At 42.0% G+C, this 26,299-nt stretch overlaps 1 protein-coding gene across 1 annotated transcript in view; it reads right to left on the bottom strand.

Moving 5' to 3' along the window:
* Positions 1-485: 485 nt before the first annotated feature.
* LOC108441156 (transient receptor potential cation channel subfamily M member 4-like) overlaps positions 486-26,299 on the bottom strand; it is a 40,935-nt gene continuing 15,121 nt past the window's right edge. The window contains exons 9-28 of the mRNA XM_017720513.2: positions 25,917-26,019; positions 25,714-25,832; positions 23,759-24,022; positions 23,525-23,626; positions 22,958-23,086; positions 22,426-22,555; positions 22,190-22,335; positions 20,642-20,754; positions 19,645-19,752; positions 19,281-19,327; positions 17,459-17,697; positions 16,697-16,812; positions 14,960-15,092; positions 12,396-12,570; positions 12,020-12,185; positions 11,678-11,859; positions 10,397-10,529; positions 7,258-7,330; positions 6,934-7,027; positions 486-1,878 (exon numbers count right to left, since the gene is read on the bottom strand). Of these exons, the coding sequence (XP_017576002.1) occupies positions 1,853-1,878; positions 6,934-7,027; positions 7,258-7,330; positions 10,397-10,529; positions 11,678-11,859; positions 12,020-12,185; positions 12,396-12,570; positions 14,960-15,092; positions 16,697-16,812; positions 17,459-17,697; positions 19,281-19,327; positions 19,645-19,752; positions 20,642-20,754; positions 22,190-22,335; positions 22,426-22,555; positions 22,958-23,086; positions 23,525-23,626; positions 23,759-24,022; positions 25,714-25,832; positions 25,917-26,019 (2,598 nt within the window). The 3' untranslated portion in view covers positions 486-1,852. The remainder of the gene's footprint in view (positions 1,879-6,933; positions 7,028-7,257; positions 7,331-10,396; positions 10,530-11,677; positions 11,860-12,019; positions 12,186-12,395; positions 12,571-14,959; positions 15,093-16,696; positions 16,813-17,458; positions 17,698-19,280; positions 19,328-19,644; positions 19,753-20,641; positions 20,755-22,189; positions 22,336-22,425; positions 22,556-22,957; positions 23,087-23,524; positions 23,627-23,758; positions 24,023-25,713; positions 25,833-25,916; positions 26,020-26,299) is intronic.

Below are 26,299 nucleotides of genomic sequence, written 5' to 3'. Positions count from 1 at the left end.
AGTTACTGTTGCCTTTCTATCATCTGGAACCAGTCTGCCCATTCTCCTCTGACCTCTCACATCAACAAGGCATTTTCGTCCACACAACTGCCGCTCACTGGACATTTTCTCTTTTTCTGACCGTTCTCTGTAAACCCTACAGATGGTTGTGTGTGAAAATCCCAGTAGATCAGCAGTTTCTGAAATACTCAGACCAGCCCGTCTGACCCCAACAACCACGCCACGTTCAAAGTCACTTAAATCCCCTTTCTTCCCCATTCTGATGCTCGGTTTGTCTTGAGCACCTCTACATGCCTAAATGCGTTGATATGCGGCTATTTGTGTTAACAAGCAATTGAACAGTTGTACCTAATAAAGTGCCCAGTGAGTGTACATCATCTAGAAGATGAAGAATATTTAAATCCTTCATTAAGGCAAATATGTATTTGGTTTCAGCGTCACTTCCAAAGTGTTTTGCTGCGTCTCGCTTATTTCCGGTACCGACGTCTGTTTTCTCACATGCTCAGACTGAGAAATCCTAAAGAAATCAGAGTAAGAGTTCACAGCACTGAGAAATCTGATTACGGAGCTAAAATCCAGCCTCTTTATCAGATTTCTAGACGTCACTCTGGTCTAAGAAGTCAGAGCGTGCCTGTTTACATGACACTCTATAAAATCCACCTTTCCCGGCTATTCATCCTTATACAACCAGGTTTGGTGTCTGAAGTTTGTTTCTTTAGTTTTGTGTTGGAGCTACAAGGATAATGTAGTCAACACATAATAAAAGCTAACACCCAATGTCTAAATCATAGTCTTGCTTATGTGGTTTCTGCCACTGTATGACACACATCTCCAAAAATCAGACGCAAATTGTCACTAGGCTTTCAGTTTGGGTCAAAACGTGGTCAAAAACGAGAAAAACAACTCTATAACAATGCTAATTTCTGCTACCGCCCATATGGGATTCTAGCAGTGTGTTAGCGCCAAGCTATTTCTGAAGGCTGTGTAGTTCTCCAATGATATAATGGATGAATGTACGTCAGAGCTCAAAACAGCCTTCGAGACGGCTATACAGATGATATAAATGTGATTTTTCACAAAGGTATTGCTTCCTTAAGAAGATGTTCTTGAAGCAGTTATTTACAATCATAACAAATGAGGTTTGTCAGCCAATTTGCCCAAAGTTCTCAGTTATTCCTTAACAACAGCATGTGAGTTTCAATATGTCCTTATTTTGGTGGGGTTTAGCCTTAGTGGGTGTGGCACTCAATCATAAAGACCAATACTGTCCTAATGGTGCAAATCTATACAGTGGAGCTTTGAAGGTAAATAATTCCCTCTAAAATCTCCTCACACCAATTTATTCCTTGCAGATTCATACATGTGGCCTATAGCCTCCCATTACTCACACAAATACGGTTCTCATGGTTTTGCCACATTATTCAATGCAAATGAAGCAGCAAAACTATTAAAAAGTGGACAAATATAATTTTGCTTTAGAGAACTCTTCAGTGTAAAAAAATAAATTAAAAATCTTCACAAAAATACTGTAACATCTCAACTAAATAACGCAAAATCATTAAGGGTGTTTCTTTGGGTGTGTGGAGCCTCGCACTCCTCAGACCACACAGATGTATTCTTGGTGCATGACAGCATTCATGGTGCCCTGTTCCCTTGTGCTCCCTTCCCTTGTCTCTACTGTGGAACTCACAGTTCCCAAGAACATGAAGGACAATGGCAGCTTAAAAATGGAAGGCGAGAACAATGCGTGCCTGCTTCTCCACAAACTCATACAACAGACGTCAATGAAAGACATCAGTCAGTTTCTCTCTCACATCTGTGCGTGAAGGAGAGATGGCAGGGGACTCCTTTCTTAGCTCTCCAGGGAGGAGGGGCTGACTGCAAAGAGAGAACAAATAGGAAAAAATAACGTCAGGACATTTCTCACTCAGAAATACAATATTTCATACACATATACACTATATTGCCAAAAGTATTCGCTCGTCCGTCTTCACACGCATATGAACTTGAGTGACATCCCATTCTTAATCCATAGGGTTTAATATGATGTTGTCCCACCCTTTGCAGCTATATCAGCTTCAGCTCTTCTGGGAAGGCTTTCCACAAGGGTTAGGAATGTGTTTATGGGAATTTTTGACCATTCTTCCAGAAACACATTTGTGAATTCAGACACTGATGCTGGACTAGATGGCCTGGCTCACAGTCTCCGCTCTAATTCATCCCAAAGGTGTTCTATCGGGTTGAGGTCAGGACTCTGTGCAGGCCAGTCAAGTTCTTCCACACCAAACTGCCTCATCAATGTCTTTATGGACCAGTCATGGTGGAACAGGAAGGGGCCGTCCCCAAACTGTTCCCACAAAGTTAGAACTTTGTCCAAAAAATAGTCCAGTCCAGTGGCGGCGCTTTACACCACTGCATTCGACGCTTTGCATTGCGCTTGGTGATGTAAGGCTTGGATGTAGCTGCTCGGCCATGGAAACCCATTCCATGAAGCTCTCTATGCTGTTCTTAAGTTGATCTGAAGGCCACATGAAGTTTGGAGGTCTGTAGTGATTGACTCTGCAGAAAGTTGGTGACCTCTGTGCACTATGCGCCTCAAACTCCGCTGTCATTTTACGTTGCCAACCACTTTGTGGCTGAGTTGCTGTCTTTCCCAATCTCTTCCACTTTGTTATAATACCACTGATAGTTGATTGTGGAATTTTTTTTTTCCTGATTAATACTTTATTTTTTGAACAGTGTAGAATAAACAATACAAATATAACAAAACAACATCCCTCTTTGTAAACACAAGTATGTACAAATAATACCCCCCTAAATGTCATCATAGGGAGAGAAAAATAAATAAATAAATTAAAAATAAATTAAAAATAAAAAATTCTGGTCTGGTTATGGACGTTTGCATTCCTATTCCACAAATTGTCTTCTGCAATGGACCCTGTGTTCTAATAATCAGAAAATATACAAATATATGCCATCTAAAAGCATTAATATCCATATTTATCTCACATTAATAAAGAATGGAACAAATATATACATATAATAAATACATATACATACATATCTATATCTATACACATACATATATATCCACAAAGATATATTTATACCCTTACCTAAAGTAGCTATTCATTCGGTCCATGCCTTCTTTTAAACATAACAAATAACCAAAAACCCTGTGCGTCTCTCCACTGGTTAACTGCCTGAATCATTCAGGAAGGTTAAGTATTTACCCCATTTCTTGCCATACTCAATCAATCCACCAAACTGTTTATAAGACATCTTTTCAAAAGCAGCCACCCTAGCCATCTCCTCTTCCCACTCCCTGACTGGTGGGATTCCCCCATGCTTCCATCTCCTGAGCAGCATTTGCCTACCCACCATGACACTTGTTTGTATCCAACTTCTAGTGTTTTTATCTACCCCTGATAAAACTGATCCGTCACCCAAAACAAATAACCTAGAACTAAACCAATTTGGATGTCTGACACTTCAGAAAGTACGTCATGTATCCTGGTCCAAAAATCTTGTACTTTATCACAAGACCAGAGAATTACATCTCCAACAAGTCGATGTGTCTTTTAACCCTAACCTAAACAATCTGGAGGGAGTCCAATAAAAACGGTGTATCATTTTAAATTGAATAAGCCGTACCTTTGCATCTCTGGACATTACTTTAATATTTCCACATATCCTATCCCACTCTTCATCTCCCAATATTTGATTCAAATCCCTTTCCCATATCTTCTTGAGAGCTAATAAAGAGTTTCTACCCAGGTTTTGAATCATCATCGACTAATACACTGAAGTTTCATGACCTTTTCCATAGCTCTTTACTATAGTGTCTAGAAAGTCTGCAGATTGGGGGGCTACTGGATCAGATTTAAAAATCCTAAATAATAGATGACGTAGTTGTGGATATCTAAAGAACTGAGATCTTGAAATTCCAAATTGTTGCACCAGGTCTTCAAAGGATTTCAGAACACCGTTATGATAGAGATCATCCAGTATATAAATTCCCTTTTCTATCCATTCTTTCCAGCAAAATGAGGATTTACCAATACATAGCTTAGGATTCAACCAAATACTCGAAGAAACATTTAAATATGGGGCCATTCCAATCATCCGTGAAACTTTAATCCAAATTGACTTTAGATGGGCAATTACTGGGTGTGCTTTCCCTTCTCTAGTTAAATTGGTAGAAATACTCTGCATGGGTAAAACTGGGGCCATGACAGACTGCTCAATACAAAACCATGGAGGGGCCCTCTCAGGAGGAAGTGACCAATGGAGCAAATGTCTAAGATTAAAATCATAATAGTAAAACAATATATTGGGGTGTCCCAGCCCACCTTTATCCATTGGTCTTTGTAGCTTACTATGATGTAATCGCGGTCGTTTACCATTCCACATAAATGTCTTCGTTATTCTGTCAAACCATTTGAAATATGACATTGGGATTTCCAGCAGGAGAGAATGGATAAGATAATTCAATTTGGGTATACAGTTCATTTTTATAACGTTAATTTTCCCTGCCAAAGACAATTTAAGAGCTGCCCATCTATTAACATCACAAGATATAGTCTGTAATAATGGATCAAAATTAACCATAACTAAATCTTCCAACTGAGGAGGGAATAAAATACCTAGGTATTTAATCCCTTGTTTGGGCCAATTAAATGCTCCTGGGTAAAAGGCCTTGGCAGGACAGTAAGCAGTCAATGGAAGTGCTTCAGACTTGGACCAGTTTACTCTATATCCTGAAAATCTTGAAAAGAAGTCAATAATTTTAAAGAGGCAAGACATTGATCGACCTGGGTCACTGACAAATAACAGTATATCGTCCGCATAAAGCATCATTTTGTGAACTGTCCCACCTACTATATCCCCTGGAAATTCCACCACTCCTCTTACAGCCGCTGCCAGAGGTTCTATAGCCAAACAGAACAACAGTGGAGAGAGGGGTGACCCCTGTCTCGTTCCTCTACCTAGCTCAAAATATTCAGAAATTAGGCCACTACTTTGCACCGCTGCCTCTGGGTGACTATATAAAACCTGTACCCGCTTTATAAATTTATCCCCAAACCCGAAAAGCTCCAGAATTTTAAATAAATAGCCCCATTCTACCATATCAAAAGCCTTTTCGGCATCTAGGGAAATGGCAGCCACCGGGGGTTGAACTTCTGTCATTGACCACATAATATTAATAAAACGCGTTATATTATCTGCCAAGTTACGAGCTCTAATAAACCCTACCTGATCAGTATGAATTAAAGATGTGATTACCTGATTTAATCGATTAGCTAAGATTTTAGAAATGATTTCAACATCAGTCTGAATGAATGAAATCGGGCGATAATTTTTACATTCACCGGGGTCTTTACCCTTTTTTGGAACCAAAGTTATCAATGCCTGCCTCATTGCTTTTGGTAACTGGCCCCTTTCTATGGCCTCTTTGTACAATTCTAACAAATATGGAGCCAATTCTGATGCATAAGTCTTGAAAAACTCAGCATTAAAACCATCAGGCACTGGGGCCTTACCCGCTGGAAGATCCTTTAATCACGTCTATAATTTCCTCTACAGTTATATCAGAGTCAAGATATTCTTTCTGGTCTTTTGACAATTTAGGAAGCCCTAGAGGTTTTCTAGGAAGTAACACATTTCCTCTTCTGTGGCGGTAGATACAGAGCTATAAAGATCTATATAAAATTCTTTAAAGGTCTTATTAATCTCCACATTTGCTAATACAATATCCTCGGAAGAGGATCTGACTGCTGGGATAGCAGCAGCTGTTTCTTTCTGTTTTATATATCTAGCAAGTAACTTCCCTGCCTTATCTCCTGACTCAAAATAAGTATGTCTTGCCCTAAATAAGTTAAACTCCACCTTTTGGGGCAGAATAGCATTATATTGATATTTTAATTTAGTCAATTTTCGAAACCCCTCGTTAGAAATTTGTCGTTTCTGCTCTTCTTCCCCACGTTTCTTTTATCCTGTAAATCTAACAATTCTTGGGCTTTTATCCTCTTACTGAATGAGGTGATTGTGGAATATTTAGTAGTGAGGAAATTTCACGTCTGGACACCTGGTTGCACAGGTGGCGTCCGATTCACTGAGCTCCTGAGAGCGACCCATTTTTTCACTAATGTTTCACTAGGGGCTTGATTTTATACACCTGTGGCCATGGAAGTGATTGGAACACCTGAATTCAAAGATTTGGATGGGTGACTGAATACTTTTGGCAACATAGTGTGTGTGTGTGTGTGTGTGTGTGTGTGTGTGTGTGTGTATATATATATATATATGTAAAAATGTATATACCGTATCAGTTTGGTAATCATAGTAAACCTTAAGATTAGTAACTCTATAAAAAGTGTGGAGTTCAAGTATCTAAGAGCTCTAATGTCATACTTTCCATCTTGCCCCTTGCAAAATCTGCATGACCGAGGCTTGACTGGAACATTGGTGACAAAGTCATTCATACAGGTCAGAGTCCTTATAGGATAGTCTGGTTGCTCTGTGGCTGTCTTTGCAACACCAGTGGGCAGTTACTTCCAGCCTTACAAGACACCCCTCTCTCTCGCCGAATGACGAGAGACCAAAAAACAAAAACGTTTTGTTTGGCTGGATGCCATGGTAAGTGTTACCAGACTAAAGGAGCGTCTCCCCCTTTATGTTGTCACTTGTGTAGCTGCAGTTATCCAATGAGTTAGCCTAGCAGTTAGCAAGCTGGCTATCTTGACTATGTTAAACAGTAAAAACACGCAAGTTATAACAATAATAATAATAGTCTCGCATTCAAATTAACGCAGAGTTTCACATATAAAATTTGGCTTTTGAAATTCCGCTGACATGCACTAGTGTGACCGAGCATAACTGCATAACTGCATGCGAGCATAAGAATAACTGCAACGGAGAATGTGAAATTGCCTTTGCGTGTGGGAGGAGACTTAGAGGCCTTCAGCACACCACTCTGAGAGAGAGCTTCAGCCATCCACAGGAGAGTCGCAGAACAGAACTCCATCTGAGAGAGGGAGAGAGAGAGTGTGAGGGAATTGTATAGTCATAGTAAGTCAAGGTCTCTGTTATCATCTTGAAGATTTTCTGCCTCTCATCCAAAAGCTTCAACAGTTTAAATGTAATCAGGGTTAAATAAGTGAAGAAACATCTTCAAGATTGTGCCACAAGTCCATTTGCCTGCATCTAACAGTTCTCCATTGTGCAAATCATGTGGTAGTTTTCTCTAATACATACCTCTGTCTCAAGTGCTCGTAATCTACGATCAACATCCTTTATCTCAGCGGTCTGTTTGAGGACACCATCCACTCTGTTAAAACACACGCACACATGAAGGGAAGCTATACAAATCTGTACACTAAAATATTCAGTATTTTCCTTGCTATAGTAATATTTTAGAGAATATAACCACAAAACTGTATATAACTAACTGCTTAGCCTGGAGCCCTCACCATGCCTGACCCTGAAAATGTTCATCCTGAACTCCGGAATCGTTTCTGTTATTTCTATTTCCATTTTGTCCTTTCAGTAAAAATCAAACCACCTTAGGAGCCACATTTTATGTCCATTTTACCATCTTGGCAGTAACTCTGTATCAGTATGTGCTGATGTACAGTCTAAATATATAATATAAATGATAACACAGACTTACTTTGCTCTGCTTTAAGCTTTAGCTCAGCTATCGCTGCTTTTCTCACATCTCTGGCAGGAAACTTGTCCAAAACTGCAATAGTTTATTGTGAAATGATTCTTTATGTGCCCTTTATTTTTACGAGGCTGAAGTCGCTTCTCATTCACCAGCTTCTTGTTGGCGCCAGAATGCAACTGCTGCATCATTTAAGGTGGAACAGGAAAATTAGCACGAGCAGCTGGTGATTAAGCCTTGTGACTTTTTAGTGTGTGTCAGTTTCTAGTTGCAGATTAAACGTATTACGAAACCAGCTGGAGTGACTATAAACACTAATAAGCCCATTCGTCTCCAAATTATTGCTGTTCGTCTTAAATCTCTCTCTTTGCCATTTCGTTAGCTACTAGCCAGACGAGACTGTTGTCTGTGTTGCTATGGCGACCAGCAGTCTGCGCTGATCTTCAGGGTTAAAGGGTGAATCAGCAGACTACATTAACTCCAGCGTTTAAGACCATTTACTGTTAAACTGTGTTGAATGATCAGCAGAGCTTTATGTTACTGTAAAGGAGGTGTCACGGTTGGCTCCTCCCAGTCCTGTCCATGTGTTCTTGTTTTGGTTTGTAACTCCGCCCCTGATTGTTTTCACCTGTCCCTCATTGTTATGTGTATTTAAGCCCTGTGTTTGCCCCTTGTGTTTGCCAGTCATTGTATCCCTGTATCGGTCTTTGTTTGAAGTTGTTTGCTGGTCGCTCTGGTTTTTGTCATGTCTACTTCCCGTTCCGTCCGCATCGGCTATATGAACCTGGACTGTTCTGACCACGACCCTGGATTTGCCCCTAATAAATCTCGCTTATCTCAGCGTGTGCGTCCGCCTCCTCGCTCCCCCTTACAGAATGACTGGCCACCACAGGACGCAGCAGGTAAGCGAGACTCCGGCATGTGGTTGTTCCGTTGGGACGAAACTCCGGCTGTTTCAAAGCAGCCCGAGTTCGCCATGTCCCAACGCCACCAAGCCGGAGACAGCAAATCCCCTGGCGCTGAGGGAACACGAGCGTCTCGTCGGTCCCGCAAGAAAGCGGAGGACCTTCCCGCCTTGTGTCCGGGAGGCGAGAGCTCAGGTAAGCGCCCTGGGTCTGCCCGTCTTGAGCGCCACTGCAGGGAGGAGCGACCTGCAGTGCAAGACGGTGTCAGACAGAAGGAGCATTCAGATGACCCATTTTTTGGTACTCGGCTCGTTCGCAAGCGTCACTGCGAGCTGCCTATCGCTCGAGTGAGCTTTGGGAACGGCCGAGTGGGTCCAGTGTCTGTGTGTTCCTCCAGGTTGGAGCAGAGGTCCCCAGCCCGTAAGCCTGATCCCGTGGCCGCACCCCGCGGCACTTCTGATCCCGTGGCCGCACCCCGCGGCACTTCTGATCCCGTGGCCGCACCCCGCGGCACTTCTGATCCCGTGGCCGCACCCCGCGGCAAGCCTGTGCCTCCGGACCCGCCGCCAGTCGCCGCGCCTCCGGACCCGCCGCCAGTCGCCGCGCCTCCGGACCCGCCGCCAGTCGCCGCGCCTCCGGACCCGCCGCCAGTCGCCGCGGACGTCGCAGCAGGCCCCGCGCCTGCCTCCGTGGACGTCGCAGCAGGCCCGCCTGCCTGCGTGGACGTTACATCCCCTTTGTTCCCACCCATCCCGCCCTCGCCTGTGTCTGTTCCCCCTGGGCCTTCCGTTTCTGTCTCTGTTCCCTGTGGTCCTTCTGTGTCTGTTTCCGTTCCTTTGTTTCTGCCTTGTTCTGTCCCTGGTTTTGTCCTTTTCCCTACTTTTGTGACTGTCTCAGTTCCCTTTCCCGTTGTGGTTCCCGTTCCTGTGTCTCCTTTTGTTTCTGTTCCTGTTTCTGTTTCCGTGCCCGTTTCCGTTCCTGTGTCTGTCCTGGTGCCTGTTCCCCTGTCTTTTGCGTGGTCTGTTGTTCGTTCTTGTTTTCCTCGTCCTGTGTCTCCGGTCGTCTCTCGGCCGGCGTCGTTTTGTGTTGTGCCTCCTCGTCCTCCCTCCGTTTTTTGTCCTCGTTCTGTTTCGTCTGTTCCTGTGTCTGGTGTGTCTCCGTCTGTGTCTGTTCCTGCCTCTTGTGGTTCTTCCTCTTGTGGTTCTGCCTCGGTGCCCGTTTCTGCCTCGGTGCCCGTTTCTGCCTCTGCTCCTGTGTCTTTGCCTGTCTCTGTGTAGTTTGTTTCGGTTTTTGGTCTCCTCTGTCTTTTTGTTTTGGTTCTGTTTTTGGTTGGCACGCCTCGGTGTGCATGCCTTTGGGGAGGGGTACTGTCACGGTTGGCTCCTCCCAGTCCTGTCCATGTGTTCTTGTTTTGGTTTGTAACTCCGCCCCTGATTGTTTTCACCTGTCCCTCATTGTTATGTGTATTTAAGCCCTGTGTTTGCCCCTTGTGTTTGCCAGTCATTGTATCCCTGTATTGGTCTTTGTTTGAAGTTGTTTGCTGGTCGCTCTGGTTTTTGTCATGTCTACTTCCCGTTCCGTCCGCATCGGCTATATGAACCTGGACTGTTCTGACCACGACCCTGGATTTGCCCCTAATAAATCTCGCTTATCTCAGCGTGTGCGTCCGCCTCCTCGCTCCCCCTTACAGGAGGATTATTTTATTATTACCTACTAATCTAATTCAGCTGTAGAGCCACAACAGGGCGGTAAAAGAGCCGCATGTAGCAGAGCCCCTCTGTGTGAAGAGGTATGCAGTGCAGTGTAGAATGGGTGGAGCACTCACTTGGCGGACATGCGCTTCAGCCTCTCAGCTTCACTCCCTCTTTGCTTTTTGCCCTCAGCAGACAGGAAGTTCTCTTTCTGAATGCTCTCCCAGGTCATCAGCCTGCTGGTGGCTTTTTCCTGTAGCTCTACAGCTGGAAGAAAAAGTACAAGTCAAGTTACATCCATGTGCGTCCCATGCTGTGGTGAACACTGAAGTCAGCAGGCAGAGGAGACTGTGCTGGTTCATAGTGTTTAACATTTCTTGTTTGTCATATTACTGATTGAAGAACAATCAAAATACAGGCCGCAAATATAAAAAAAATGTCTTTGTTTATAGATAACAGTATCTCATACAGCATCAGAAACCACAAAACCAAGGCTATTAAAGCACTAAGCCACACGAGGCCTTGCGTTAGTGATTTTATCAGGGGAAAGGTGTTCTTGGGCACGACACAAAGTACCTAAAACTTCCTTCTCATAATAAAATATGTGTAACGCACAGCCTCCTGTGGCTTATTGATTTTATGAAACAGCAGCCAACATAAAATATGATAAATACACAATATTTCAGAAAATAATTTATTATTAATAATAATTTACAAGTATTCCGCCAAGAAATTTTCCTTTAGAGTATGTTATTGTTGCCAAGCAACCATGGACCACAGAAGGAGGAGAATGTTGGGTCGCCCACCGCTGTACTCTGCGGTCATTTCATGAGTTTTTTAACTTTTTGTTGTACAACAAGCCATTTTTGGTGGATTATGACCGCGAGTCTCATTTAGCACCAATCCAGCGGCCCCCTCTTTTCATACTGGGACTGAATCTCAAACGGCTCCCTGCAGCCCAACAGAGCAAAACACAGCTAAAAATGAGGGACTGTTTGGCTGTAAAGGTTAGAATTTCTAAACTTTCACAGCTGGCACACTATTTAGGGAGTACGGAGCCGTTTGGGGTTCAGCCTGGAAGCGTTTAAGACTTTCAAGTGACATTTTTAGACTTTTATACTGCTGTTTTACAGTGAAACATACCGTAAGTACTTTAATTCCAGCCTGTGATATTAATGGTGGACTTGTTTAGCCTGTTCTCTCACAGTATCAGCACTTATCAACCCATAAATTCACAAACAGTTCCAGTAAGTTCAGCTCTGTTTATGTCATGTGATCTGAGAAGATCTGTGAGTTTTGAATTCTTAACCTGAGATTAACCTGCTCAGATGCAAATTATGGTCAGGTTCCCTGAGGCTTTAGTGCTTACTGATTAAGGTAGATGACCAATGACACCAAATACAAAAAAACCTTACCAAACTGGTGGATCTTTTCTGAAGGGACCTTGCGAATTTTTCTTTTGATGAAGAGGTGAAAGTGGGAGAAGATGATGAAGGGCGGCGCGAGGCACGGGCGAGAGTGGTACTCCGCAATCACGTTAAAGCGCTGAAACTTCCAGTACTTGTCACTCCGCTCTTGAACCTTAGTGAAGGTGTAGCTGGACAGAGGGATGAAAGTCAAAGAAGATTAGAGGGCCAGGAAGAGAGGAAGAAAGAAAAAAATCAGGCAGAAAGGATGGAAAGCACTGAGGTGTTATTGTGCTGCCAAAAGCATTTGGCCCATGATGATGTACAACTGACTGATGGGTAGGTGTCTACCTGAACATGGCGATGAGAAGGTTGATGAGTAGGATATTGGTGACCAGAAGGTAGACAACTAGTAAGATGACCACAAGCCAGTTATGATGGGTGTCCCTGCAGGGTTCCATACCTTCATCAATTTCCGTTGCATTTGTTGTGCAGGTTACACTCCACTCAAAGCCCGCTAAACACAGACACACACACACACATACACACACACACACACACACAATATATATGGATAAAATACTAACACTGTGACTGTTAAAAGCCTGGCCTGTATTCTTGATTGATGTAAATAATTATCGATGTAAATAATTACACTATAATGATCAATATAACTGTAACTGAGTGTTCAGAATCACCAAAACAAAAGTGATGAGTGAGAACATACAGTCCATTTCCTCCACAGGGATCTGTCCAAATATATGCAGGTACGGCCTGTAGAACACCCGACGCAGGATCCTGTCAGCACTCGGGTCGAAGGAGTAGATCAGGCCCTGATTGGCTACTCCATATGCCATCATCCACACGGCCAGGAAGAACAGGAAGAAGAACACGTCCTTCATCTGGAAAACAAGAGATCCAATGAGGCAAACGTGTCCTGACATTTCATATCATAATCTTAGAATTATAATCCAGTGAAAACAAACGGAATTTTCCATCTTGTGCTCTGTATGCTTAGTCCATCGTTACCCCAAACAGGACGCCGCCTTTCATTCAGTAAGTAAAATCTAACTATATACTGTTCAGCTGATGATATTAACCAAATGCTGAGACCGAACACTCAAAAAAGCTCATTAATTCATATCTTTAGCCACAGTTTGCTGCCATTATTGATAGTATTCTGATGATCTCACTGCTACCAAGTTCAATCAGCAGTGCTGTGGCTGTTTATAATGAGACAACAATGCCATAACTGATCTAGCTTCTTCTTCTTATTTCGGCTGCTCCCTTTAGGGGTCGCCACAGCGGATCATCTGCCTCAATCTTGCCCTATCCATTGCCTCTTCTACTTTTACACCAACTCCATCTCCATGTCCACCTTCACTACATCCATAAACCTTCTCTGAGGTCTACCTCTTCTCCTTCTACCCGACAGCTTCATCTCCAACATTCTATATATATCCACTATTCCTCCTCAACACATGTCCAAACCATTTCAACCTGGCCTCTCTGGCTTTATCTCCAAACTGCTCAACCTTCACTGTCCCTCTGATCTGCTCATTTCTAATCTTGTCCATCCTTGTCACTCCCAACGAAAATCTCAGCATCTTCATCTCCGCCACCTCCAGCTCAGCCACCTGTGTTTTAGACAGAGTCATAACTGATCTAGCAAAGGCAGTGAAACACATTTTTACACACTTCTAAAGGTTTAAAGTACATTAACCAGTCTATTTGAGTGCATTGACTTGATTTCATTTGATTTGTTGCTGTAGTGATGACAAATAAATGCTAAAATCTAAACAGAGATTTCCTGCTGCTTTATTATTTTTGGGTCCCAAGCCACATGCTAGCACACTAAATAGTACGCACAAAAAAGCACATACACCATTAGAAGTGCACTGATTAGTGTAGTAGGTGAAGTACAGAAGTGTGGCATAAGGTGTGAGGTAAGTTTATTTATTTGTTTTTGTAAATTAATGTATTTATTGATGTATATTAACTGCATTTATTAAGATAAGCTTTGTATTCATTAACATTTGAAATCCGTTCTATGAAGCGTAACTGCCGCACCATTTTGGGTTGAATGAAAAATTAAAATGACAAGCTGACTTGAGTCTATTATTTAAGAGCTTTGGCTCTGAAACAGTAAAGCATTTTGGTGCAACTTTTATTATTTCTTATAAAATATCACACAATGGAATTGTCATGGGACGGCAGGGAGGCAGACCAAAGCGCAGAACTGAAACCCAGCAAAAAGAAGGGTAAGGAGATATAGGGGGGCAACGGAGTGTGTGTCTAACGTTGCTAGTGAGGTGACCCAGATTTGACCTGCCACTGTAATGGTCGGCAGTCTGCGGCGTTACCACTGCGCCACTGGAGTGCACAGGCAATCACGGGCAAAGCACCTCAAGGAAGGCGGAGAAGAACAGCAAACCAAGGAATCGCCAAACGCAGTGTGCTCAAACAAAGGCTGAGTTAGAGAAAGGTGAAAAGAAAAGATAAACAGAAAACATTGCACTTCCTCTTCGAGTGTGAGAGGAAGGTCAGCTTTAGGTTTAGCCGGTTTGCTCTTCGCGGAGCTAACACTTTTACATGGCTTGGAATTTTTTTTTTTTTTTGTGAGTAATTTGGAGGTGATTACTCTCTTTTTACTTTCTGAGGCAATTTCTTTTCTCAGCCCACTTTTATTTTCCTTTTTGGTTTTGGGGCAGTTTTGTTTCTTTTCTCTTCTTTTCCTTTTCAAAGACTAGGTACCGTACCGGTCACCCCTTTACAAAGGTGTGACAAAGAGCTACTGTTTGCCACAACCTTAAGTAGGGAGTCCGCAGGTGTCAGGTTAGCCTGATTAGTCCATGGTGCCTTGCTGCCGACGCCCTCTGCTGGCAGCAGGCGGTGCAGGCTGGACCCTAACAGCAATGTTCTGAACTCTAGAGAAATGCAGCCTATATAGATCCTGGCCATTAATCTAGCTCATCTCCTCATAGTGTTTCAGGAGATGCATCAAAAACTCTTCCAGCTTTCTGTAATTTTCTTTATGACTGGCCTTTATACCCCTTCATATTTATAACCTGTACATTCTTGTTTATAACCTGTATAACCCCCTTCATGTCTATACCCCTTCATATTTTTAACCTGTAAGTACTATTCTTACTGTACATTGTAACATACATATTTATATTTCTGCTAAGCACTTCTGGATGGATGCAAACTGCATTTCGTTGCTTTGTACCTGCGACATACGCAATGACAATAAAGTTGAATTCTATTCTATTCTATTCTATTCACACTCACCATTTTGCCCACAATGATGATTTTGGGTCCCAGCTGCTTATGGATGGCGAAGATGTGGATGAGTCTGAGGGTGAAGACCATGTAGTCGAGACACAGGGCAGCACGGCCAAACCAGAAAGTGTCTCTGAACATTCTGAGACAGAAAACAGCAGAAACAGTGCCGGCATTGGGTTCACCACAGTAATAAATGTAAGATTCTGTAATATACAGGCAACCAAGCACTGCACACAGACTCTGAGGCTCCAGGGTACAAGAGAAAAAACCTAAAAAAAGAAAGACCTAAAAATGAGATTATTTCACTTTCATGTGCAGAACACTAGATGTTTTGTCTTGGATTTGAAAATAAAAAAATGTATCAATGTACAAAATCTAATAGTGTCTGTGTCATAACAGTTTAAGCGCTTTATGCAATATCTGAGGATGTCTGTGTAAAAATCAGGATTTATTCTGTCAAACTGAGTCGTGAAAAGTTATCTATTTTTCCATCCATCCATCAATCCATCCATGTATATATCCATCTATCTATGCATCCATCCCTCTGTCCATCTATCAATCTATGTATATATCCATCCATAAATCCATATCAATCTATTTATATATGTATGTATAAAAATCCATCTATGTATAAATCTATCTATCCATTCATGTATATATCCATCTATTTATCCATCCATCCATCTATGTATGTATCCATCTATCTGTCGATCTATGTATATATCCATCCCTAAATCCACATATCCATCTATTTATATATGTATATACACTCACTGGCCACTTTATTAGGTACACCTTGCTAGTAAAAGGTTGGACCCCCTTTTGCCTTCAGAACTGCCTTAATTCTTCATGGTGTACTTTCAACAAGGTGTTGGAAACGTTCCTCAGAGATTTTGGTTGGTTATTTGAGTTACTGTTGCGTATCTATCATCTGGAACCAGTCTGCCCATTCTCCTCTGACCTCTCACATCAACAAGGCATTTTCGTCCACACAACTGCCGCTCGCTGGATATTTCCTCTTTTGGACCATTCTCTGTAAACTCTGTAAAACCTCTGAAATACTCAGACCAGCCCGTCTGGCACCAACAACCATGCCACGTTCAAAGTCTCTTAAATCACCTTTCTTCCCCATTCTGATGCTCGGTTTGCACTTCAGCAAGTTGTCTTAACCACCTCTACATGCCTAAATGCATTGAGTTGCCATGTTATTGGCTGATTGGCTATTTGTGTTCACAAGCAACTGAACAGTACCTAATAATAAAGTGGCTGGTGAGTGGATATCCATCCATCCATCCATCCATCTATAAATCAATCTATCTATAAGTCTATCTATCCATCCATATGTTTGTTTGGCCACACAGCTCAAAAAAAATTCAGATCTGTGACATTAAGGTTTCATCTGATAATGTAAATGCAGCCTTTGGCATTCATACAGAAAACAAGCTTATCAGTGATATATGACAGGACATGAACGTGGTGGAGCAAAGTCTTCACAAAAAACATGATGAATGAGCGCCAACTGAATACAGACACTAACGTAAATGCATCTCTGTTGAGTCTTGACATTTTTATGGTTACAGTTTGAGTGACGAGATGTTAAAGATGCAGTTAATCAAAAAAACCTGAGAAACTGTTGATGGATCAAAACGATCATTTCTGCCTGAAATGTCTTGCCTTAAACACGCACCTGGCCAACGTGTATGAAAATCCTGTCTAGGAGGTGACCAAAGACAGCAGCATTACCTGCAGCACAAGCCGATGAGGAAGAGGCTAATGGCGATGAGGTCACACTTGTGCCAGACGTCCTGAGCGTACTGCCTTATCCTCTGACGTACCGTCATGCTGCCCACAAAGAACGTCTGAATGAGAGAAGATGGTCAGTTTTCCCTCCTTCTCTCATACATGCTTTCAGACATATGTACATACGTTCAATGACATATTTCTGAGCTTTAAATACTCATTAAAGGAATAATTCAGTAAAAAATATCACACTTTAAAAAGAGGGTTCTTAATTTTTTAGAACCATGTGCTTTATATACAACCATTTAACTGTTTTAAAGGGTTCTTTGCATAGTGAAATGGTTCTTCTGGTTGATGGAAAATGGATTGTAGTTTAAAAATGGTTCTATATAGCACCAAAAAGGGTTCTGCTGTTTACTCTGTCAAGCTTGTAACCACAGAAGAGCCCATATATCATGCAAATACACAGCCGTGCAGATTTGAGATTATCTGACAACTCAGTAACCTTATAACTGACTGGCTTATGTTTCCAGCAAACTATTCCTTTAAGCTGAAGGTCACATCAGTTGTGTGGTCATAGCAGACTGATACTAGCACTTCCTGGCCTTTCCTGAATGAGGCTGTGTGTAACTGTTTACTTTTTCAAACAGGAAACGGTTCCTTTGGTTTCCTCATGTCCTGCTCCACACGAGGTAAAGGAAAATACTCTGACTCAGCAACTCGTGTGTCTGTGAAACGTTATCACGCTCACATGTGGGAGCTCACCCCTCGAATCTCCTCACACACGATGGTAAACACCCAGAAATACAGTAGCAGTTCCAGTGGAGCCGGGCCTTTGGGGGGCGGCGGCTTGAAGTCCACCAATAGCACGTAGGCAAACAGGAGCAGGAAAAGGAAGTACATCAGCACGTTGCCCAGAAACGCAGTGACCGGAGCATACCAGAACTGCCTCCAGCGTGACAGCACGAAGGGCCGCTTTGAAGGGGGCGGCCTGACAGGATGGCCTGAGGTGAGAGAGAAGGAAACATATAATAAACACAAATAAACCAAAATCACAGCAATAACAAACCAGCAGGAACTAAACATGAGCTCGTAAATCAGTGAGGATTCCACCCGTAAATGAAACAGGATGAGAAACAATAACAGATTCATCAATTTATACATTTTTGCACCCTACAGTATGTTGTTGCAGGGCGTTATGCCATAGTTATGAGAAAACATCTCACAATTACGAGAAACGGATCAGCCATAACATTCTGACCACCTCCTTGTTTCTACGCTCATTGTCCATTTTATCAGCTCCACTTACTGTATAGATGCACTTTGTAGTTCTACAGTTACAGACTGTAGTCCATCTGTTTCTCTGATACTTTGTCACCCTGTTCTTCAGTGGTCAAGACCCCCATGGACCCTCACGGAGCAGGTACTATTTGGGTGGTGGATCATTCTCAGCACTGCAGTAACGCTGACGTGGTGGTGGTGTGTTAGTGTGTGTTGTGCTGGTACGAGTGTCACTCCATTGTCACTGTCCACTCTATTAGACACTTATACCTTGTCGGTCCATCTTGTAGATGTAAAGTCAGAGACGATAGCTCATCTGCTGCTGCACAGCTTGTGTTGGTCATCCTCTAGTCCTTCATCAGTGGTCACAGGACACTGCCCACAGGACGCTGTTGGCTGGGTGTTTTTGGTTGGTGGACTATTTTCAGTCCAGCAGTGATGCTGAGGTGTTTAAACTGTAGTGCTGAGAATGATCCACCACCCAAATAGTACCTGCTCTGTGAGGGTCCATGGGGGTCCTGACCACTGAAGAACAGGGTAACAAAGTATCAGAGAAACAGATGGACTACAGTCTGTAACTGTAGAGCTACAAAGTGCATCTATACAGTAAGTGGAGCTGATAAAATGGACAATGAGCGTAGAAACAAGGAGGTGGTCAGAATGTTATGTCAGACATGTACATCATATTTATAAGAAAAAACTTCAGATGACTGCAAAAGAACTGCTAATGGACAATCTTTAGTCTGCTTAATGTGAGTGACTTGGTGAGCCAGCCAATCATGTCTCTGTCTCCTTTTCTCAGTGAGGTTCTTCTCGATCAGCTACACATCCTTTCAGACCCACAGCACTGAGTGGTCTTCTCACAGTGGAAGGATTGACAGAAACACCTGTGGATGTTTTCAGATCTGAAGCAGCTTGATTTCCTCCTCTCTCTCAGAGATCAAAGCTTTAAGTGCTGTTTATCTGATGGGGATCTACCAGGTCTTGACTCTTGAGGTCTTAAACAATTGTGCTTAATGGCTGTTTTGAATGGGAATTAATGATTTGCAGTACTGTATGTGGCTTGATCAATCAAGGATGATCAAATCTACATGCACCCAGGGCAGTAAATGCAGTTGGGAAACAAATTCCCTATTCATTTTCCACTTAGAAATGGCTCTGTTTCATATAATAGTGTTGTTCAGCAGTAAGCATAGCTACACCATCACACCAACTGCAGGTAACCATGTCAGAAACCATTTGTATGGTCCCATCATGTATTATGAGACATTTAATAATATTTACATTTTCTTAAATATAGACAAACCTCTTGCAGTGGGTCTGATGGCACCTGACTCCTCTGATTTAGCTTGACTGAAAAATAAAGAGGGAAAACAGAGACAGAACTTGGTTTAATCCTATATAGAGCTGCACTGGACAGATCATTTACACCTGGTCACCTGCAGTTATGAAAACCTTAAGCCATTTTTATAAAGCAAATTTAACGTATAATTTTTTTGTGGTTATATGTGAACCCACACCACATCTATAATACTACAATCTACATCAATGCACGCCAAACCTGTTTAACCAGTGAGAAAACCGGCACTGTGTGGGCAATGCAAAATAAACCACACATTCCTGATGCATTAACATATTTCCACATACAGGACAGAACTGAGGGCACTTACATGCGCTTCATGTCAGAGAAAGAGAAGACCGTTTCAGCGTAGAGCCAGTCCATGTCCTTCCCCTGTGGGGCCTCCTCAGGATTCCCCTCATCCGCCTCCTCCACCTCTCTGCAGAACAGACAGAACAGAGTGATCAGGTGGCTCAGAAAAAGCTGATGACTAATACTTAAAATCAAACTTCCTGTAGAATTTAAACTGTTCTTTTAAAGGAATCACCCAAAATGCTGTCTTTAAAGGGATATTTCGAGACAAAAACGATTGACATAATTTCTCCTTCTTCCATTGAATGAATGAATTTCAGCGCGGATTAAATAAAGAGGAACTCCACCCATTTTTCAAGAACTCTACATAATTAAATGCTAGAGAGGCAAACAGAGTCGTTCAGAGCGGTTTGGTGTGAAACGTTCTGTTCTAGAGAAACTTACCAAGTCAGAACTGTTCACAGTGGTAGTGATAGGAACCAGATGTCCCCCTCTAAAAGCTCCTCACAGAAAGTTCCTACATGAAATGGTTATGAATTCACTGCCTGATGACTGAGACGCTGTTTTATAGTTTTGCAATAAAGTTTTGTCTTAAAATGTATTTTAGTCCATTTATTTTACTGAATTCATGATGGAAGGATACACAAAGCATGTTGTGAGGCAAACTTGTCCCTAAAGAAAACTCAATATTTCAGATTTATCACTTTTTCCCCCCATCACCAAAATTCCATATAAACTCAGAAGACTCGTGTAGGTTCTCTGGAGGTTCTGGATGGTAAATAAAATGTCTATATCTGTGCTGTAGTTATGGCAACACCTGGTTCCCATCACCACCACTGTAAAGACATCTGAACCATTTCACACCAAACCACTCTGAATCTCTCTGATTACATCTCTAGGACTCAATTATTCAGAAGGAATGGGATTCCCCTTTAAGAGTATGAGTTCACTCTGGCAGAGATGCTTAAGGAATGCAGATCTATATTATAAAGGTGGAAGGACGAGGCTTTGAGAACCTGAAAGAGATGAGGTTGGTGTAGCAGAGAGGAGGGAGGAACAGGGTGACGATGAGTTTCCACACCTCCGTGCTTCTGTCCATCTCACCCCACCAGATCTGAGATAACAGAGTCTGACACAAACAGACAAACTATTCCCTCAGCAAGAAAAACCACAAACATCATAACCACAAACACCAGACAGGCTGTGATGAGTTCTGAACTCTGAGTGAAACAGCTCAGCACTTTCCTGGAGTGAGAGGAGTGACATTAAAGTTTATATTATTATTAAAGTTTAGATTAAGTTTATCATATTCAAAATAAAGAACACTTTACAGAAATCTTAACTCGAACAAAAGTCAAGTTTCACAATCAGAGTCTATAGTAGTTTAGCAGGTTTTTATGGAAGCTGGAGTAGCACAAAATGGGAGAGGCGTGTGAGGAACACAAGACCTAATTTTCTATAATCTACACTATGATCTGAATATGAAGTAGCTTAGTCAAAACTAACTGTAGCCAAAACACAGCACATACATACATTTATACATTTATGTCTTCATGTTTCATCGTCTAATGGGTATAAACAAAAATGAACTATATTATCTACATTTTTTTTTTATATTACAATATACACAATAAAGCCTACAATGTTATTGTTTGGTATTTCAACATTTGTGATTAAACATTTTGTAACTTAACATTTATGAATAAATGTTTCATTTGGTAACATTTACATTTAGCTTCAATACAAGACTGATTATGACTGTATATCGCTGCACTTGGAACAAAACTTCGTATCTCCATTTTTGACATTATGTGAAAGTGCCTACAGCCTTTTATATTGTGTGTAAAATTCATGATAAATGGACCAAAAGTAACGTCCCAAAATGACATGAAAAGATGTCTGGTTCCATTGACTTACATTAAAAGTAAAGTAATTTTTTTCTTTCTCCTGTAAAGTTTCTATTTCGGAGATATGAGGTTATTGGGGAAGCCAATGGAGCCGAACTTTAGACAGCTGTGCCAATTTCAAGCCCTGTGTCAGACTTTTTTAACTGGACTCTTGACTCTCAATGTAGGGCGGCATGGTGGTACAGGTAGTAAGAAGGGCCTGGATTGGATTACCTGGCCGGGTGACCAGAGTCATTTCTGTGTGGAGTTTGCATGTTGCATGTTTCCTCCCAAAGATACGCATTCAGGCTAACTGGACATACTAAATTGCCCCTAGTATGTCTATGTGTCACATCCGTGTGACCCAGGAGGATAAGCAAAGTGATGAATGAATGAATCAAGCACTGTGTGCTGGTCAGCAACTCAAATCTGAATAGATCTTGTCAAAAGCCAATGAAAAAGTCAATACAGCAAGTAACTGATGGTAAACAGACCAGACATAATGAAGCCTTTGAGTGGAGGCCAAGCTCAGTTAGTTAATTTCCTACTTCTAATACCAATGTTGGGTAGTGCATTAAAACCTGTAACTCGGAAAGTAATATGTCTAGTCTCTCCATAATCTGTTCGTAATAGCTGTGTTGAATCCAAGGCCTTATAGATAATACAGTTCAGGCAGACCTGCACGCCGTCGTGGCTGAAGAAGTGGCGAGCGTCGGCCTCCATGGCCATCTTCAGACATGTGGTCCCTCCCCACATGGCCGACTTCTTCTTCAGGAGCACAAAGGATCGACTCTCGCTGCTCTGGTAGCACTTACTGAACATATCTACGGGAGACAGAATCGTCAGTGTTAAAGAGTCCACAGAGACACGCTGACACTTCCCAGCGTGAAGACACACAAACACATACATCATACCATGGGCCAGGTTCTCAAACCTGTGGGCCAGTTCCTTCATGGAGAGCTTGGTCTCAGTTTCACTCTCAAGCTTGCAGAGCTCTCTCAGCAGCTTACAGGCACTCAGAGCACTCAGCACTGACTCTGTCATCTGACAGGAGAGAGAGAGAGAGAGAGAGAGAGATACAGAGAGATACAGAATGAGAGAGAAAGAGAGAGAGAGAGAGAGAGATTTAACCTTGAATATCACATTTACCACAAACAGTAACAAAAGGATACGTTTAGTCAGGTTCTGTTACTTCCTAAAAACCCAGGGAACCTAAGTCCTAAGTCCTAAGAACCTAAGTGTGTTTCCTTTTTAATTAGGTTCTTGTTCTTGCAAACAGTAAAGATGCACCAAACAACCTTTTGACTAATGTTCTGGTGACCATTAAATGACCTATATATTTCACCTTATTTCTCTCCTCTCTGTAAATTGGGCAGTCCTAATCATGTTTGAGATTGACAACAGCAAGAAACAAAGCAAATCGCTCATCCATTTGTAATGTGTTACCATTTCCCAGAAGTACACCGCCATCTCGCCGTGGTTCTGCAGCACAGCCCAGATTAAAAGAGAAGCCCATGGGTAAGGACACCTTTTCCTCCTATAGCCACGATCTTCATGCAAGATCTTCGTCAGTTTCTGAAGTAGAAAAGTTGTTCAGTATAACACTCAATATTTTACACTGTGCGTACAATAATTATATGTTACACACAAAAATGGCTAATAACAATAGTAACAACAACAAACATGATTATAATAAGCATTACTGTTATGACTATATGGCTATTATTATCATTATTATTATATTACTACTATTATTGACAATAATAAGAAGAAATAAAAACATTTGGATAAGATAATCATAAGTGCACAACCATCTCAAAATAGGAAATAGATTTAAAATTATTTCACTTGACAATATCATTTGTTGCAATGTACACTCACTGGCCATTTTATTAGGTACACCTTGCTAGTATATATACGTATATATATATACACACACATATTTACGCACGCTATTTTTAAAACAGTGAGGGAAATTTTTTCAGTATATGTGGCCTTTAAGCAAAACAAGACCTTGATGCTTTTCCTTTTAGAGGTGATGCCCCCCAGACCCAAAGAATCGCGATAGAATGGCTCACAGATGTCACCCAGCAAGTCCTCCAGGAGCTGAGACACCTGGACAGATGTTCAAACAAGAACATTCACTCAGTTCAGAGGACGGACAGTCTATTCCTCTTTTTTATAGTGTTCAGATTAGATCAGGATAGGTTGCATCTGCTGTCTTAGATCATACTCATCCATCCTCACCTCATAAAGGGTAAGTGCTTTGGCTTGACTGGCAGCATCGTTTAGAACATCAGTGCTGATAGTGGCTGCACTCTGACGCTCTGAGAGGCGCCGCTGTAGCAGAGTGTAGGTCAGGCAGCTGTCCGAGATCGAGCGGTAAAGCTCCTCCAGCCGACCGAGCGTCAGGTAGTCCAGGATGTTCAGGCCGTTTTCAGTGAAGAGGCGCACAAACTGCGGTTTGTCGTTCACCAGAGCGTCAGTCATATAGCCCTCCAGGTCCTCACTCTGTGATCAGGAGATTCCATCATTGATACATAAACACAAATGGTAACACACGTTATGTGTCTTATGTTCTTGTGATCTCTTTAATAAGCCAATAACTGCTAACTGACCATCTGCAAAATAGTAATGTCCCTGAAAGCTTCATCCTTCATCAAGTGAAGGGACAACTGACAAAACTCCTCAGTGAGAACGGCAGTGGTAGTAAATTAGTATAAATTAGTAGGCTATCTGTCCATTCACACTCGCAGCGACTTTTCACCTCTTGTTGCCCAAATTGCCAGTTAACTTAAGTGGACAGTTGGTTGCCATAGTTTCACTGATGCCAAGGACAAATTAGATGCATTCACGCTAAAAATAAAAAACATGGCCTGTCTATAAATAAAATCACTGTGTAGTGCATCACTTCTTTTTGCGACAGCTGCCGTCTATTTGTGGTAAGACCACCGTTATTTTTCCATCTGTAGTAGGAACAGATATCTAGGAACAAAAAACGGAGATAAAGCATGCACCACACTGCTCATTTATCACTTGTAATTGCATAAAAGTTAAACTTCACGTCACTTTGTCACGTCGCTGCCACCATTTGTGCTGCTAATGCTCGCGCTACCTCCAGTTGCCAAAAATCACCAGCTCTCATTGAAAATGAATGGATTCCAGCCGTGTCATAGCGTCATGTCACTGCTGGTGGAAACGCAGGGTTTGACAGTGAGACTCAGACTCAAGTTGCACTTGACTTGCATGTTAACCTGACTTGTGTCTCGACTCAGATGTGACACTTAACACCTTTCGAGGGCGGCAGTGAGTAATATTTGTTTGTTTGATGGTCACTCACAGTCTAAGTTAATGTTACTGAGAGAGTGGAAGGAACCGCCGGACTCTCTGTGTAATGAGAGCCTTAGCCTCAATTTAGCTTTTAGCATAGCAGTCTGCTAGCCAGGCCTAAGCATCCATTAGCCCCGCCTGCGGTGGCCTCCGTCGGTCAGCTGTATCACTCAGCAGCTTGTCGCTTCAACCAAGCCAGATGCAACACTGAAAGCTGCTCATACTGACAGTATAAACGACGGAGATATTTATTTGACTCAAGAAATCTCAATGTAAAACAACATTCAGCTCAGTTTTTGAGCCAGAGAAGCTGCTGTGTGCACTAGAGGTTTATCTGTATACTGTTCAGTTCAGTTTTTAACTGTTCACATTAAAGATATTTACGCAAAATAGTACTAATGAACGAATTATACAATACTAAATATATACAGCAAATAAACAAAAATAACTTTTCTTAAGCATCTAATAAATATAACAACAAGTAAATGTCATCTAGCAAAGCTGAGTGTTTTATTTGTGAGGCAGAACATAGATTTTACCAAAATAAAATATTTAAAAATGTAACTATAAATATCAGGACTTATAGGTGAGCGAAGTTAGATAGAAAGAGTATCAGTATCGCTACTCTGTATTGGTGTCAGTATCGGTGCGTCTCTATTAAACACTTTCAAAGGGCAGCAGCAGTGATGTTTGTTTATTTAATCTTTATTTACAACAGCCAGGAAGTGGAATAGCTGAACGGGTGACTTTAGACTACTTTACTAGTTGTATACAGTGAGCAAAAATAAAAATAAAATGTCAGTCGCAATCATTTATGTGCCATTGATCTTGTCCAGCGTACTGAGAACCACATCATTTCCCACAGTTCTTACCTTCCACTGGATGTCTCCGGTAAAGAGCTCAGTCCTGGCAATGTCCACTCTGTTCCAGGTCAGAGCCAACTTCAGTTCCTCTGTGCTGGGGCTGGAATCGACTGACCTGAGCTTACTCGCTATCGCACATACAAACACATTTTACACCACTGTGCAGGCATTAAGCATTAAAAATGTGACCTACCATTCAGGGAATCACTCACCCCTCACCAGAGCCTTCAGCAGCACAGTGTCAAAATCATCTGGACCCTCCTGCTCTCCGTGGTAGATGGAGATTAGCTCTTTGCTCTGGTAAATACTCAGAACCTGAAGGAATCAGAGAGAAAACAAGACTGAAGTGACTTAGAAACACTGGAAATGGAGATTGAAGGTTTGATGGAACTAATATGAGTTGAGACATGCAAGGAGAGACGAGTCTGGACAGACAGACTGTTCAGCGCTTTACAAAATGTACCTTTAAGGCGTTTCTGATCTCACTCAGCCAACAGCCTCTCTGTTTAATGATGACTGATTTAATCCCAGACATTATTCATCCTTAAATCCTCATTTGCCTCATGTTTGTTCTAAGTGTGGGCGATATGACCAA

Source organism: Pygocentrus nattereri, chromosome 13, assembly GCF_015220715.1.
Source record: "Pygocentrus nattereri isolate fPygNat1 chromosome 13, fPygNat1.pri, whole genome shotgun sequence".
Classification (NCBI taxonomy): domain Eukaryota; kingdom Metazoa; phylum Chordata; class Actinopteri; order Characiformes; family Serrasalmidae; genus Pygocentrus; species Pygocentrus nattereri.
The sequence above is the reverse complement of the archived record's forward strand: the minus strand, read 5'-3'. Positions and strand labels throughout refer to the sequence as shown.